This window comes from Hippopotamus amphibius, chromosome 5 (assembly GCF_030028045.1).
Source record: "Hippopotamus amphibius kiboko isolate mHipAmp2 chromosome 5, mHipAmp2.hap2, whole genome shotgun sequence".
NCBI lineage: Eukaryota > Metazoa > Chordata > Mammalia > Artiodactyla > Hippopotamidae > Hippopotamus > Hippopotamus amphibius.
In genome coordinates, this window is record NC_080190.1 from 26790453 (window position 1) to 26804294 (window position 13842).

At 54.4% G+C, this 13842-nt stretch overlaps 1 protein-coding gene across 8 annotated transcripts in view; it reads left to right on the forward strand.

Moving 5' to 3' along the window:
* SH3PXD2A (SH3 and PX domains 2A) overlaps nt 1-13842 on the forward strand; it is a 240117-nt gene that overhangs the window by 122204 nt on the left and 104071 nt on the right. For all 8 annotated transcript variants that reach the window (XR_009053830.1, XM_057735798.1, XM_057735797.1 and 5 more), the window contains one exon: nt 8696-8787. Coding sequence is in view for 6 of the 8 variants with exons in the window: in XM_057735798.1 (XP_057591781.1) it covers nt 8696-8787 (92 nt within the window). In the remaining 2 variants the exon portion in view is untranslated. The remainder of the gene's footprint in view (nt 1-8695; nt 8788-13842) is intronic.

Consider the following 13842-nt stretch of genomic DNA (forward strand, 5'->3'; position numbering starts at 1 on the left):
AAAAGTCTTGATAGATACAGATGTTCCCGGATACATCTTCACAGGTGCAAATGCTCCCCTCCCCCGCCCCGCACACACGTACGTGCATTAGAATAGCCGGTGCTAAAGAGCAGATGGCCAGCAACAGCAGAGTCATGAAGGGTCATGTCTTTCTACTCTGACTAGAGCCTGGGACCCCTGCAGTGAGGACAAGAGGCTCCCACTTGAGTGGCCTTGGCACATGGCCCTCAGGTGGCCAGACCACCTGGGCTTGAACCCCTGCTGCCTTTGTGAACTTGGACACGTTACTGAACTTCCTGGAGCCTCCGTTTCCACATCTGTACGACAGGAAGGAGAGTAGGACCTCCGCAGAGGGTGGTCATGAGGATGCGATGAACTGACAGGCGTAAGGCAGCAGCATATAGTGTCTGCACAGAGGAAGCATTTGGTGGACGGTAGCTTTTTGTTATTATTATTACAAGGCGTAGACAATTTAATATTACCACTGGGCACCACTGGCTTTAATGGAGATGGAATTTCCTAGTTAAGTGAAAATTATTGTGGAGTCTGACTCAAGAATCTTGAGGAGAAGCAAGCAGGGATAATGTTTTGTTGTTAGTGTTGGTATCAGAGTGAGAAGAGCTGGGGTTGAATCCCAGGGCCCCACTGACTAGCTGTGTGACCTTGGCAAGTCGCTTTACCTCTCTGAGTCCCAGTTTCCTGATCTGTAAAACGGAGGTGAACATAGCCTGCTCACAGGGTTCACGAAAGGGGTTGAGCAGGAGAATGTGTATCAGTGTTTGTAAGTTCTGAAATGTTCTGTCCCTGCATGGGGTTGTTACCACAAGGTCCCTTTCTGCACAAATATTTTATAATTTGGAATTGTTATGCTTGTCAATAAAATGTTTAAATAAGAACCAAGTTGCTCAATTTAGTAACGGGTGTTCCCAAGACTATGGGGAGACAAGCACTGCCAAGTACTCGTCATTCACCCAAGTGTGAGCTTCATGGCTGTGCAGATTATACTCGGTCACATATTCTGCCTTAATGTAAAAGATGCCCCAATAATGAATTTCCTTAAGCTAGACGTTTCTCTTCTGCGGGTCAACATTCATTTTTCTCTTTAAAGGGCGTTTGCCATTTCCAGTTGAATCGATGGCTGCAGCCTGAGTTTTCTTTCTCTGTATTCCTTCCCCAAGCAGTTAAACAAAGGGGCAAAGCTAATGGAGGAGGGGCAAGGGGCAGGGGGAAGCCTGTTGCAGCTGGGATTTATGGTTCACATCGGCCTCGGCCTCCCTGCGCTGGTGGAGCCCGAGGCCTCTGCAGTTGGGCTGTATGGAAATGCCATCTCCTGGGTCGTCTGGAGATAAGATAATATCTTATCTTCTGGGATCAGCTTTGGACAGGACTCCTGAATCTGGATGAGGGCTCTGGGGCCTCAGTGGTGCTGCTGGTGGCTGGGGAGCTATGTAAGTGGGGTCCGCAAGAGGAGGGACCTCCTAACCTGATTAGCACAGATGAGAACTACTCAGAGCCAGGCAACGAGGAGAAATGTCACGGGCTCACCAAGTGGCCAGGCAGCTTGCAGGCCGTAATTTACTCTAAGAATGGCAGAGGGGGCAGGGCAGTGCAGAAGTGACCTTTAATTCTGCTGAACTAGAAAGCTGGGATCTGTGGTCTGATTGTCTGAGACCTTGGAATGAGCTTGGAATGATCATTAGGGATAAGTCCAGCTGCAGTCCGTGGTCACTGCCCCCCCCACAGCACTGCACTTCACAGCCCTGCCACCCACTAGTCCAGTCTGTGCCACTCAGGATCCAACATTTCACTTAGCATCACTGCCCCCAACAGCCAACTTCACGGTCAGGGCTATGTGCTGTCCACTCCATGGGCAGCCCCGCCTCGTCTCTACCTGTCCTGGGCACACTGCTTAGAACCCCTGGAGTTTTATTCCCAGTACCCTGCCTGGGCAGCTCTGCTTGGCTGGCCAGAATCCTCCTTGGACCTGCTGGACAGTATGGGCTCCGCGTCTGGGGTTTGCTGGAGATTCACATGCACCCCAAATTGTGAAGCTTGCTTTGTGCATGGAGTAGCCAGCTCCTCTACCAGGACTCAGATATGGAAAGTCTGACTGTGCCGCGGACCACCCCCCCGCCCCAGACGTCGGGCTTCGTGCCCTCGCCAGCCAGCCAGTCCCTCCGCCTGGAGTTTCACAGCCCAGATCTCAGTTTTAATTTTAAATGTATATGGAACAGATTGGATGAGCGTCACAGAAAATTTCCCAAGCGCCAGCTGGGTGATTGTTTTATGTGGCTCTTGAGGGCTGGTGTCTATCAAGAAGGGTTCCAAAGGCTTTTCTATAACTCCATAAATTAATTTAATGGGCAACGTGGTTATGTGGTTAATGTTTTATGGTGCTGCGCCCTCAACAATTTGAAGACTTTCATCTCACTGACAAGTGTGTGCTATACATTAGAGGTTCGGACGAAGAATCTGCCCCATAAATGAGTCCCTCCACCCCATTCCTCCAGGTGAAATACATGTTTGCAGTGTTTGTCTATGGGATAAAATAAATATCTGAGGTTGGGGGTGGGGGCAGTGAGAAAGAGTGTTTGAGAATAATCATTTCACCCTCTACCGTGTGACAACGTGTATACAAGTCCCCATTTCCTGGTGGGCGCAACTAGAACTTTTTTGTCACCCAAAAAGCCAAGCTCGCTTCTATTATCCTGCTGTCCACGATAGACTTGCTTTCAGAATCAAAGGCTTTCTTTGTAAGAGGGATGGGGGGTTGGCTGGAGTTAGAATGGGGGGCAGGAAGGTGTTACTCCAAGCCCAACAAGGGGGTCAGCCCTGAAGGGGTAAGGATCTCTCCTCCCAACCCTCTGCATCTCCCAGGCTCATTCATTTTTAGCCCCACTTCCCAGATGCGAAAACTGAGGCTGTTACTTGGTGGGGGTTCTTAGCCCCAGCCATTCTCCCTCCCACCGTGGGAGTTTTCCACCGTGGCCCATCATTGTCTCTCACCTTAATAAAGAGAAAGGTTCATGTTGCAACAAAAACAGACTCTTTGAGGAAGCACCAAGGCTCCCTGGCATGCTTGGTCCTAGATACGGGGAGAGTAACTTTGTTCTTGTGCCCCTTTTTCTAAGGCGAGCCTGGGCCAGGAGTGTTGCTGATGGGGGAGACTGAGGCTGAGAGCCAAGACTGATGCGTTCATGCCTCCTGAGTGGTCCTTGGAGGAAACCCAGGTGGCAGAATCTCTCCATCTCCTCTGGTCCAGACAGACCCAGGAAAAAAGCATTCCCAGCCTGGGATAAATCTGATTGTGTCCATTTTCTACTTAAAGGCCTTCAGAGGAGCCTCACTGACTCCACAAGAACCTCGGGGATGCTCAGCCAGGCCCTCTGTGGGGTGGTACTCTGGGCTGCTTTGGCCTCAGCTCTGCAGCCCAGTCTGCAGAAGTGCAGCCATCCCTAGCTAGCCAGACTCTCTTAGGCTTCCGCCCCTTGGCATGTGCTAGTCCCTTTCCTAGATGCATTCAGCTCCCATGATGCCCCCCCAGAAGCCATGCAACTCCCCTGAGGAAAGCTGACCACCCCGGCTCTCCAGCACACTCCATGCATGCCTCCGTGCTGCACACTTACCCTCTGTAGGAGGGTAATTTCTGTGTGTCCATCTTCTCCAGACCAAGAGCTCCTTGAAGGCCCCATCTGTTATCTTTGTGTCTTCACTAACAAGCAGGAAGCCTGGCCCCATGTGGGAGTTCAGCCAGTATCTGATGACAAGATGCAAAGATGGCACACAAGCAGAGGAAATCTCCAAGGAGGGTGACGTGTCCCCGAAGCCCCAGTTACTAGGATCCCTTGTGAAATGGTTTAAACTGCAATTGTGAATTAAGCACTATTTCCATTTCAAAAGAATTTGCTGCTTAGATCCTTCAAAAAGAGAACTCATGTTTGAAATATTCTGATTTATAAAAGTTCAGTGAGCTCCCAGCTTCCTAGATGCTGATCTGGGAGGAATAGACTGGGGCAGGTTAGAAACAGTCCTGGGGTGGGAGTGGGGGCCAAATGGGCAGGACTCCAGCCCCCCCCCACCCATTCACCCACACACACACAACATACCCCCCTCCCCAGAGTCTCTGGGCTTTTACCTATAAGATTCGCGTTGATTAGAAACCAAAATGATGCTGCTAAAAACAGGAAAATGTTTGATCCTGTGGGAAGAGCAGGACACCCCCAGCTGCTTTGACAAGTGCAGAACTTTGCTTTTTGTCCTGGGATAGACATTACCCAGCATGGTGGGCTTCATTTCAGAGCAGAGGGTCTGAGCACAGTCTACCTGGGGCCCCTCCCATGCCGCTGCTGTGCTTGCAAAGACCAGGCTTCTGATAGACTAGACACTGAATTCACTGACAATGGTGCTGTTTACTGTCCTGGAGCCACTGACTGTTAGAACTGGAAGAAACTTCAGAATTTCTTTAGCCTGGATTTGCCTAGCTGTGTTCCATGGGCTGTCAATAGGAACTGTTTGGAAAACCAGCTCCACAGTCAGAGACTTGTGGGTAATGCTGGAGGCAGTACAGAGTTGCAGATCAAACAGAGCATAGGCTCTGCACTCAGACCACCTAATTCAAAATCTTGCTACTTACTAGCTGTACAGCCTTGAGAAATGATTTAACCTCTGTGCTTTAGTTTCTTCTTCGGTAAAATTGGAATCATAGTCATACCCATCTCTTAGAGTTAACGTGTTGATTAAATGAGTCAAATTCCCAGGATGTCATTATTATTAATAAATACTGACTGGAACACAGTTCCCCAGGTTTCTTTCCTGCAGGACTTCTCAGAGCCTTTGCTGTGCTAACAAACATGATGCCTGCCAAGGCACCATTTCACATGTGCCCACAGAACTCATTTTATCTCATCAAACAGGTGTTCCATGAGATACAGTTTGAGATCCTAAAGCTAGTCTATTTTATCCTAGAAGAAACAACAACCAGAGAGGTGAGGTGAGCTGCCCAAGGTCATGTAGCAAGTATATGATGGCAGAATTGGACCTAGAACGGAAGTCAGAGTCTAGTATGCCTTGCTGCTTTTACCTAAACGATACTGAGAGCAAGGACAATAGTATAACTAACTTTTACTATTTACTCAGTGCCAGGCACTGTGCTAGGCCCCTCACATCCATGACCTCATTTAACCTCCTAATAGGTAGGTGTCATATGAGATCCATCGTACTGAGCTCAGAGAGGGCAAGCAAGGCATTCAGCATCACACAGCCTGTGAATGGTAGAGCTGGGACTCAGACTCACATCTGCCTAGCCCTGGCTTAACCACCCCAGGGCATACATCCTGAATGTCCAATGGCCGAGTTTTAGGCCTGAGCCAGGTGTGGTGCCCCTAAAGATGCCCATGTATTGGTCCCTACCTGCTCCTCCGAGAATAGCTAGGTTTAGGGGTTCCCCGGCTCTGGCTGTCATCACCAGCCCAGGCCTTGGGGACTGACTGCTCAGCACCCAGCTCTCCTGCCAAATGACTTTGGCCAGAGCTGGGCTTGGCGGCAGCTCTGATGGAAGCAGCTCTGAGCCAAGAGCCTCTTGTCAGCCTGAAATCAGGACGAGCCCTCAATGCGGCTCCCCTCGGGGCTCCCTGTTAAATAAAGATGCCGCAGCGGTTCGCCCAAAGGCCTCTTTGTCTGAGGCCCTTCCAGCCCACGCGTCCTCTGCCCCCAGAATGCTGGTCTCCGTCGGCATGAAGAGCCCCTGTGTTCACCACTGCTGCTGGGGGAGCCGGCCGGCCGGCCGCTCTGCGCCTGAGTGGGAGGGCGCCTGCCCTGCCCCCCTCCCTCTGCCTGTCAGGGAGGTCACCCTGGCAGCAACGCTGCACACAGCCTGGGTCCCTGGTGATGCTTCCCTCCTGCCTTCTGCTCACCCTGGACCATTAATGCTCCCTTCTGACCTCCTCCTGCCTCCTGCCAGGAGCACTTCCTCTTCGCTCATGCCTGAGTTCCACTTCTCTCTCTGTCTCTGTCTCTGTCTCTCTCCCTCTCAGTCTCCCTGTCCCTCTCCATCTCCATGTATATCTGTCTGTTTCTTTGTCTCTTTCTCTCTGTCTCTGTCTCTCTCTTTCTCTCTTTCCATCTCTGTCTCTCTTTGTCTCTGCCTCTCGCTCCCTCCATCTCTGTCTCTGTCACTCTCTGTCTTTCTCTCTCTGTCTCTCTCTCTTTCTCTCCCTCCCTCCATCTCTTTGTCTCTGTCTCTCTCTTTCTCTCTTCTCGCTCAGTTTTTCTTTCCTTCTACCCTTCTCTTCAGGGGCACAAAACAGCACGTACCAGGCGTATTAAATGAAAACCTTGAACACTGTGGGGGTAATTTCCACCCATCCTACGTCTGAGCGCAGGGCTTCATTCTGCCACTTACTTTAGTTTTGGCTTCACCCCCAGGGGCCTCAGCATCCCCACCATAAATGGAAGCAATGATGGGCACCTCCAGGACAAAATGAGGTGGCATATCCTCAGGTGCGTGCTTATGAGGGCAGGGGCTGTGTGTGGCTCATTCCTGCACCACCAGGGCACACACCGAAAATCTCCATGCTCGTTGGGTGATTGGAGAGTCCAGGAGCCGAAGACAGTGCCTGACCCATCCATGGTAGTTGCTCACTGAATGTTAATTTCCTTACTTTTCTGTTTCCCACCCAGTTGTGGGGTTGTGATCTGTTAGGGACCCTTGGAAAGCCACAGGCTCTGGAAGGAACAGCTGGGAGTTGCACAGTGTGTCTTACCTGCTAAGGTCAGGTCTTGTCCCATCTTGCCCGGGTGGGGGTTTGGCATCAGGAAGGGCCATCGTGCTCAGAGAGAAAGTAAGCGATTGCTTTCTTCAACACCGTGCTTCCGTCGATGCGACCCAAGACCACGTGTGCTTTTTTTGCCCCATTATCATGTCCCACTACTGCTGGACAGTGGGCTTCTGCACCCCAAACCTTTATTCATTCATTCAGTTGAACAAGCACTGAGTGCCAGGCACTCTTCTAGGATCTGGGGATATAGCAGTCAACAGAATAGACTAAAGTCTCTGCTCACAGGAAGCTTACCTTCTCGCAAGGTCTTTCCCACCTGTGGGCAGGCCACGTGGCCTCCCTGACCCTCTGTCTCCTCCTCAGTAACGCGAGAATGAGATCTGCCCTCTCAAGGACCATCCCGAGGTTCCCAGTGGCTACCCTCATGGAGTCCCAGCATGGCTGGTGCTGGGGAGCTGCTGGGTCAGATCATTGCACCTGAAGCAGCCCCAGTGCAGGGGTTTGGGGAGGCATGGGCACGAGACAGGCTCCCGTCTGGCTGACCACCGCCCCAGAGCCTCCTTATTAGCAGTTCCTCACACTCCCGTAGCCTAGGGTTTTCCTCTGCCTTCTCCTGGCTCTAGCCCAGCGTTCCCTTGGCCCCGCCCCCAGCCCTGCTTTGACGGTGACCTCTCCTGTCGATTTGTACTAAAGGATCCACCCAATGTCTTCTCTCCAGACTGAATGAGGGGCCAGGAAGCAGGGCCTCGCCTGGCCTCACGCTACACCCCCCACCGCTCCACGCTGGGCTGGGCCAGGTCAGCAGTCCAGGTGCCAGGCTGCAAGGTGTGGCGTCCGGGCTGGTGCACAGTGGGAACGTGATCACCCCTGACCCTCACGCCTCACTTTGCAGCAGTGGACGCTCACCCTCCTGGACGGCAAGCTCACAGCTGGGCCTCACCGCGGCCTGCACAGTTATCCGCCTCAGGATGCCCACCTCCTCCCGCCTGTCTGAACCCTGCACACCCCTCTGGCCGAGCTCCTACTCCCTCTTCTAAGGAGGCTTTCCACACCCTTCAGCTTATTCTGCTCCTCCAGGCGCAGCTCCGCTCGGCCTAAACAAGGCGCTGCTAGACCAGGCCACACCAACCTCATTCGGCTCCTGGAACCACCATGTTTGGTCCCCCCAGCTTCACCTTGACCAGTTAATTCTTACCCATCCCTCAGAACTCAGCTTCAAAGAGACTTTCCTAAAACCGCCTCCTTTCCTACTCTTCCTGGGTCCTATCAGACTCTTATCATAGCACCGTGTTGTCTTTGATAGAATTATCAGCTTGTCATCAAATAATTAATTGTGCAGTGAGTATTTAGGGACTGTGGATATCTGGTGCAGCTGGGGTGTGGCTAGTGGGAGACGCGGCTGGTAGGAAAAGACCTTGGATTGTCAGGCTAAGGATCTTGGACTTATTCTGTGGATGAGAGAGAATTCTCTCAGGGTTCATGTGGAACAATTTGTTCTTCAGGGCCCTGAGACCTAGGGCTTAATGGCCACCCCTCTTTTTTTCACTTGGTTGGCTGGTTGTTTAGTTGGGTTAACTGGCTAGTTAGAGGGTTGGTTGGTTGAACTGTTGGCTGGATGGTTGATTGGTTGACTGCTTAGTTATTTTTATTAGTTACCTGGTTGGTTAGTTCATTAATTGGGTGGTTGGTTAGTTGATGGGAGGGATGGATGGAAGGACAGAGAGTTGTTTCATTCGTTAGCTGATGAGTTAATTGCTTGATTAATTGTCTGGTTGTGTGGGTGGGTAGATGGTTGACTGTGTCTTCCTCGGCACAGTCTTCAAGCCTCGCCATCACTGCTAGCCCAAGCTGACCTTGCTTTTGGTTTTCCTGTTCCAGTTTCATCAGGCCTTATGCCCTCTCTTCCTGTCTTTCTACAGGCACTTGTCCGGCTGCCACCCCATATTTCACAGTGCGATGAAGTCTTTCGGTTCTTTGAGGCCCGACCGGAGGATGTCAACCCCCCCAAAGAGTAAGTGGTAGCGCAAGCCTCTCCCGCGTGCTTGGGGGGTGTGGGCTAAAGTTGAGGCCAGCCTGGAGAGGCTCGGGACTTGGGGACACAGTAGAGGAAGAGCTGGCGAGGCCAGCGAGGCGAAGCAAAGATGGACCAAAGGAAGGGGGACCACTGTTCCACAGAGTCCTCTTGCCAAGGCTTGTTCCTCAATTCTCTTGACCCCAGGGCTGGCAAGGGAGGGTGTCTTTGCATCTGGCGAGCAGGTGTTCCTGCAAACTCTTTCTGGTTCACAGGTTATCGTCAGGAACAGATGAGATAACAGAAAATATAATGGTCATGCTGTTCAGAGGCCCAGGGTTAGCAGTCATTGCTCTTAATTGTTGATGCTACCAAGAGCCCAGCTAAAATGCAGAACGAAGAGGGCAGGCGCTGCCCAGCGAGCCTCACCCACTGAGTAAACCAGCAGTCCTGGGCTGTTGCAACAGATCTTATAATCCTCAAAAACAACCATGGGTGTGCACAGAGCTTTTACTACATGGCTTTTACCTGCAGCATTTTACAGTAGACTAATGTAGCCCAGTTTACAGAGGAGGAAACGGAGGCCCATGAGGTTAGGTGAATTTTCCTGAAGTCATGAAGCTGGTTGGGTATGTGACAGGCATGAGACTTGAACCCAAATCTTTGATTCCTAGTGGCCCAGGGCTGGCTGATGTTCCATGCTGGGGAGAAACTAAGCAGGTCTTTTTCCCCCTCTGGAAGCAGGATGACTCTGGGTCAAGATGAACGCCACCCCCGCCCGCCACCTCGGCCATGCTGGTCTCTCACACGCACGCCCAAACTCCATCCTCAGGGCTACCTTCACTTGCTCAGAGCACTACCCCTACCCACACTCCCCAGAGTAGCTTCTCAACGGAGAGAAAAATCCAGTTTGCACGCAGGAGCTGAGGAGCAGAAGAGGGCAGCCAGGGAAGAGGGTTGAGTAGGGGAGCTAAAGGGGATGCTAACTGGTCACCTCACTCCATACACCTGTTCCCCTGAAATCTTAAAGTGCCAGGGTGGGCGAGAGAGAGGCAGATGGGATGGGTACTACGGAGGGAAGGGAAGGAATAGTACAGAGGAATTGTCTGGGACAGCTGGAGAGAGGCAGGGGGCCATTCAGTGATGGGGAGGAGAAAGCCTACACACAAGGGACGGAGTTGCACAGCTCCAGGGGCGCCGTTGTGAACAATGCACTCTGTGTGAACGGTGCCCGTAGAGGTTGAAGAGTGCGCAAACCTGCCTGAAGAGGCCCTTCTCTTTTCACCCGTGCTGTAAGGCTAAGAGCCTGAAGTGGCCTAGGCCCTCTGGGGGAGGAAAGCATTACCCAGCTGAGAGGCTCAGCTGGCCCAACGAAAGCCGTCTCCTTTACTAGCTGCCACAGGCTTAACAAACAAGCAGATGCTGTGAACCATCAGAAACTCATCGCGGTGTGGTTCACAGTGCGGAGCAGCTGAAAGCCGCAGGGGGTGGGAGGCGTGGTGTTGAGCTCACACTTCAACTCTGCTGCTTACTGGGCACACAACTGGCTACACGCTTGTACCGTCCTCTTCTCTTCCTCATCCGTAAAAAGGGAATAGTGATTAACCCCTCATCTTGCTACCTCCCAGGATTGTCTTGGAAACTCAGATGACATGTGGGCTAGGCAAGAGCTTTGTAAACAACAAAATGAGATACAAATGTGTGTCCTCACCAGCGGGAAAAGCATTGTTCTCACTGTACCTACCGCATGTCAGGCTTGTGAGAGAGGTTTACACCGGGACGTACAGATTCTTGTCCCTACGTTACAGAGAAGGAAACAGGTTCACAGCTGGAGCCAAGACTTGAGCCCAGATTTTTCTGGTTCCAGAGGCCCGTACTCTTTCCATGTCTCCCGCCCACCTCCCTGGTTTGGGGAGGAATCAGGGGGACCAGGGCTGGGGTCCTAACCCCTCTTGGTGCACCCTCTCTGGCCTCCATCCTCTGTGTTCCTGCCCCAGCCTTCCTCACTCTCCGGGGCAGAGGAAGGCTCTTGAGACCAGCAGCAGTGTCCCCGGGTGCACCCGGCCCTGCCACTCCCCAGCTGTGATGGCCTCTCGGAGCCTCTTGTTCTCCTTCCTTCCACAGGGAGGGGGAGATGCCCCTCCCCAGGCGGGTGGTCACTGCAGTCGCACGTGGTCGTGTGCCCAGGGGGGAGAATTGTGGCTGGTGGGTGAAGTAGCAGATGCATCGCCACAGAATCAGCTGACCCTGCCTTTGATTCGTGCCTCTGAACCCGCTCTCTGCCAGTCAGCTAACTCAGTTGGTCCTATTTCACCTGTTGACCTCTGCACTAATGGCAGTAGGTTGGCCTTTTGCCCATCCCTGGGAGGCCTTCAAGGAAGATGGAAATCAGGCTTGGGGAGGCAGTTGCGTGTTGGTGAAGCAGCAGGCGTGGCTTTGCGGGGCAGACAAGAGGGACCGGGCCCACCGCTCAAGGCTCCGTGATCTCTGACCAGTTCCCCAGCCTCTCTACCTTTCTGTGTCCCCACCTCTGAAAAGAGAGGATGCAGGACTCCTGGAGCCGTCCAAAGGGCTTACGGAGATGACCCGTGTACTGAGGCAGCCGGCCGGTGCTCTTGGCCCATTGGACGCGCACAGCAGTGCTGTTTGCGGGAGGTTGCGGAACAGAATGGAATGCGGCTCTGTGTGCTCCGCCCTGCAGAGCACAGCCTGGCTTTTGCAGGGAGGAGTCATAAAGCATTTAGCCTTTGAGTCACCGCCGCACCAAGGGTTATCTGCCTCTTTCTTGAGGTGGTTCCAGCCACCCGGGCCAGTGCACATTTCGTCTGGCAAGAGGTGGCCTGAGAACAGGATCTGCGCCAGCATGAGACAGGCCTGGGGCTCAGGAGGTGGGGTCAGCCGTGGCCACACAGTTCCGAAGGGCTTCTCCGCTCTGGTCCCTCCTGGCCTCCGGGACCTGACAAGAGAGACCCATGCTCCACGCAGAGTGTGCGCGCCACAGAGCCCAGGCCCACGGGTGACCTGGGCTGATGCTCTGTCCGCCAAGTGCCTGCAGCCCCTCTGTCTCGGGGCTGCCTGCACCGTCCCAGGCCACCGCACACCTCCCTCCTCCAGCCTGAAACATAAACACAGGATCGAGTAACAGCGAATTTTGACTCTAGGGTGACTGTGGAGTGGCTTATCAAATTATCAAAGCCTGTGGATTTCATTGGAATGTTGCAGATAACCCCGGCCCCTTTCAAGTGCGCTGCTGCGGGACCGCCGAGCGCTCACGGGGGCTGGGGTGGGGGGACTGTGGCCCTTTCCATTGTGCAGAGGAGACAGGGCCTGCAACAGCCCAGCCTCGGTGGGGGAGGTGGGCAGCAGGCCCCAGCTCCTCGGCTCTGATCCCAGGCCGCTTGCTGGCTGCCGTGGGTGGGGAGCAGGGCCACCTCTGGGCTGCTGGCGGTGGCTCTAGACCACGGGCCCCGCACAGAAAGGGTGTTCTTTATAGAGACGTTTGGTGAGCCCGGCACGGCGGCCACGGTGGTTTTGCCTCCTCACGCGGCCGCCCCAAGAAGGTTGCTCAAGGACCCTGCCCTCCCCAACGGGTACGGCTGCTGTGCGCGACCGGCCCTGGGCTCTCCTGGGGCCCCAGGCTCAGGCCCCAACCCTGGCATTATTCTAGATTCACCCCTTTCCTTCACACGCCTCTGTCCATCTCGTCAGCACATCCCGTGGGCGCCCCCTTGGGGGTACACCCAGACCCTGCCCACAGCGCCCCACCTCCCCTGCTGCTACCCTAGGGGGGCCGAGCCTCGTCCCTCCCCTGGATTCTGGCCTGGCTGGTCTCCCTGATTCTGCCCTCGCCCCCTGTGGTCCATTTTCAACACCGGGGAAGGAACGATCATTTACAAATACGCTTCAGACCACGTCCCTCCGCTGCTCAGAAGCCTCCGTGCCTCCCACGCCGCTCAGAGTCAGGGCCCTTCTGCCTGCCCCTCCCCTCGGCCCTGCTGGCACCTCCTGCCTCTCCCACCTGACTCTGCTCCAGCCGCTTCTCACACCTGCCAGCCCTCTCCTGCCCTGGGGGCTTCACCTGGGACTCTCGGCCCCTCCCCAGGAGAGCGCCCAGCCTGGCCCCTCACCTTGCAACCTTGACTCAAGCAGCTACCTGGCGAGGCCGCGCCTGGCCTTCCTCTTTAATGTCCCCACCACTGGCTTTCCCCGTCCTGGCATCATCGTCCGTCAGGGAACGTATCACCACCTGCCACGCGACCTGTTCCGTCCCCGCGTCACTGTCTGTCTGGGAGAGCAGGGCCTTCTGCCTGTTCTGATGACCCGTATCCCTGGTGCCCAGAGCAGCGGCTCAGGAGATCTGCCGGATGGGTGACTGGTGTCATTCGGGCTTTGTGTTAGTCCCCCGCGGGCAGCAGGCTATGCTGTGACCGTACGGAGAGCCGAAGTGACTCCCCGAAGGTCACCCAGCTGGCAAGGGGTCGGCAAGAAAAGCTGGGGGTGACACGTCCTAGCCGATCCTGTGTGGATTCTGGGGCAGCCGCGTGGCTGGCTGGGGGTGGGGAGAGCCCTGGTCACCAGATCCTGAAGGGAGGGGATAAGGACACATCCCTGGAACTCAAGGGGCTCCAGCACAGGACGAGCCCTGGGTGTCACACCATAGCACCCCTGCAGTGCTGAGGCCACACCCCAGCACCCCTGCAGCTCCCAAGGTGACCCCTGGGCCGTGCACATGGCCCACCTGGTCCTGGGGCCACAGCTGCTGGTTCAGCTCTCCCTGGCTTAGCCATGTTTGAGCCCTCAGGACCCCCACGCTGGACCACTGCGGTCCAGGGAGGCAGGTGTCCGTTGGCCTGGCTTCCGCAAGGAGCCCCTGTGCAGCCAGTCCCTCAGCTCTGATTCCCCTGTGCTGAGAGTGACGGAAACGGGCGCTCAGGCTGCCAGGCAGGATGCCAGTCACCATGCCAGTCACCACGTGACGCAGCCTCTTTTTATTCAAGTTTACATTCGCATCATTGAAGCGGTGAACCTAAAGGTTCTCGAAGGGCCCTCCAGGAG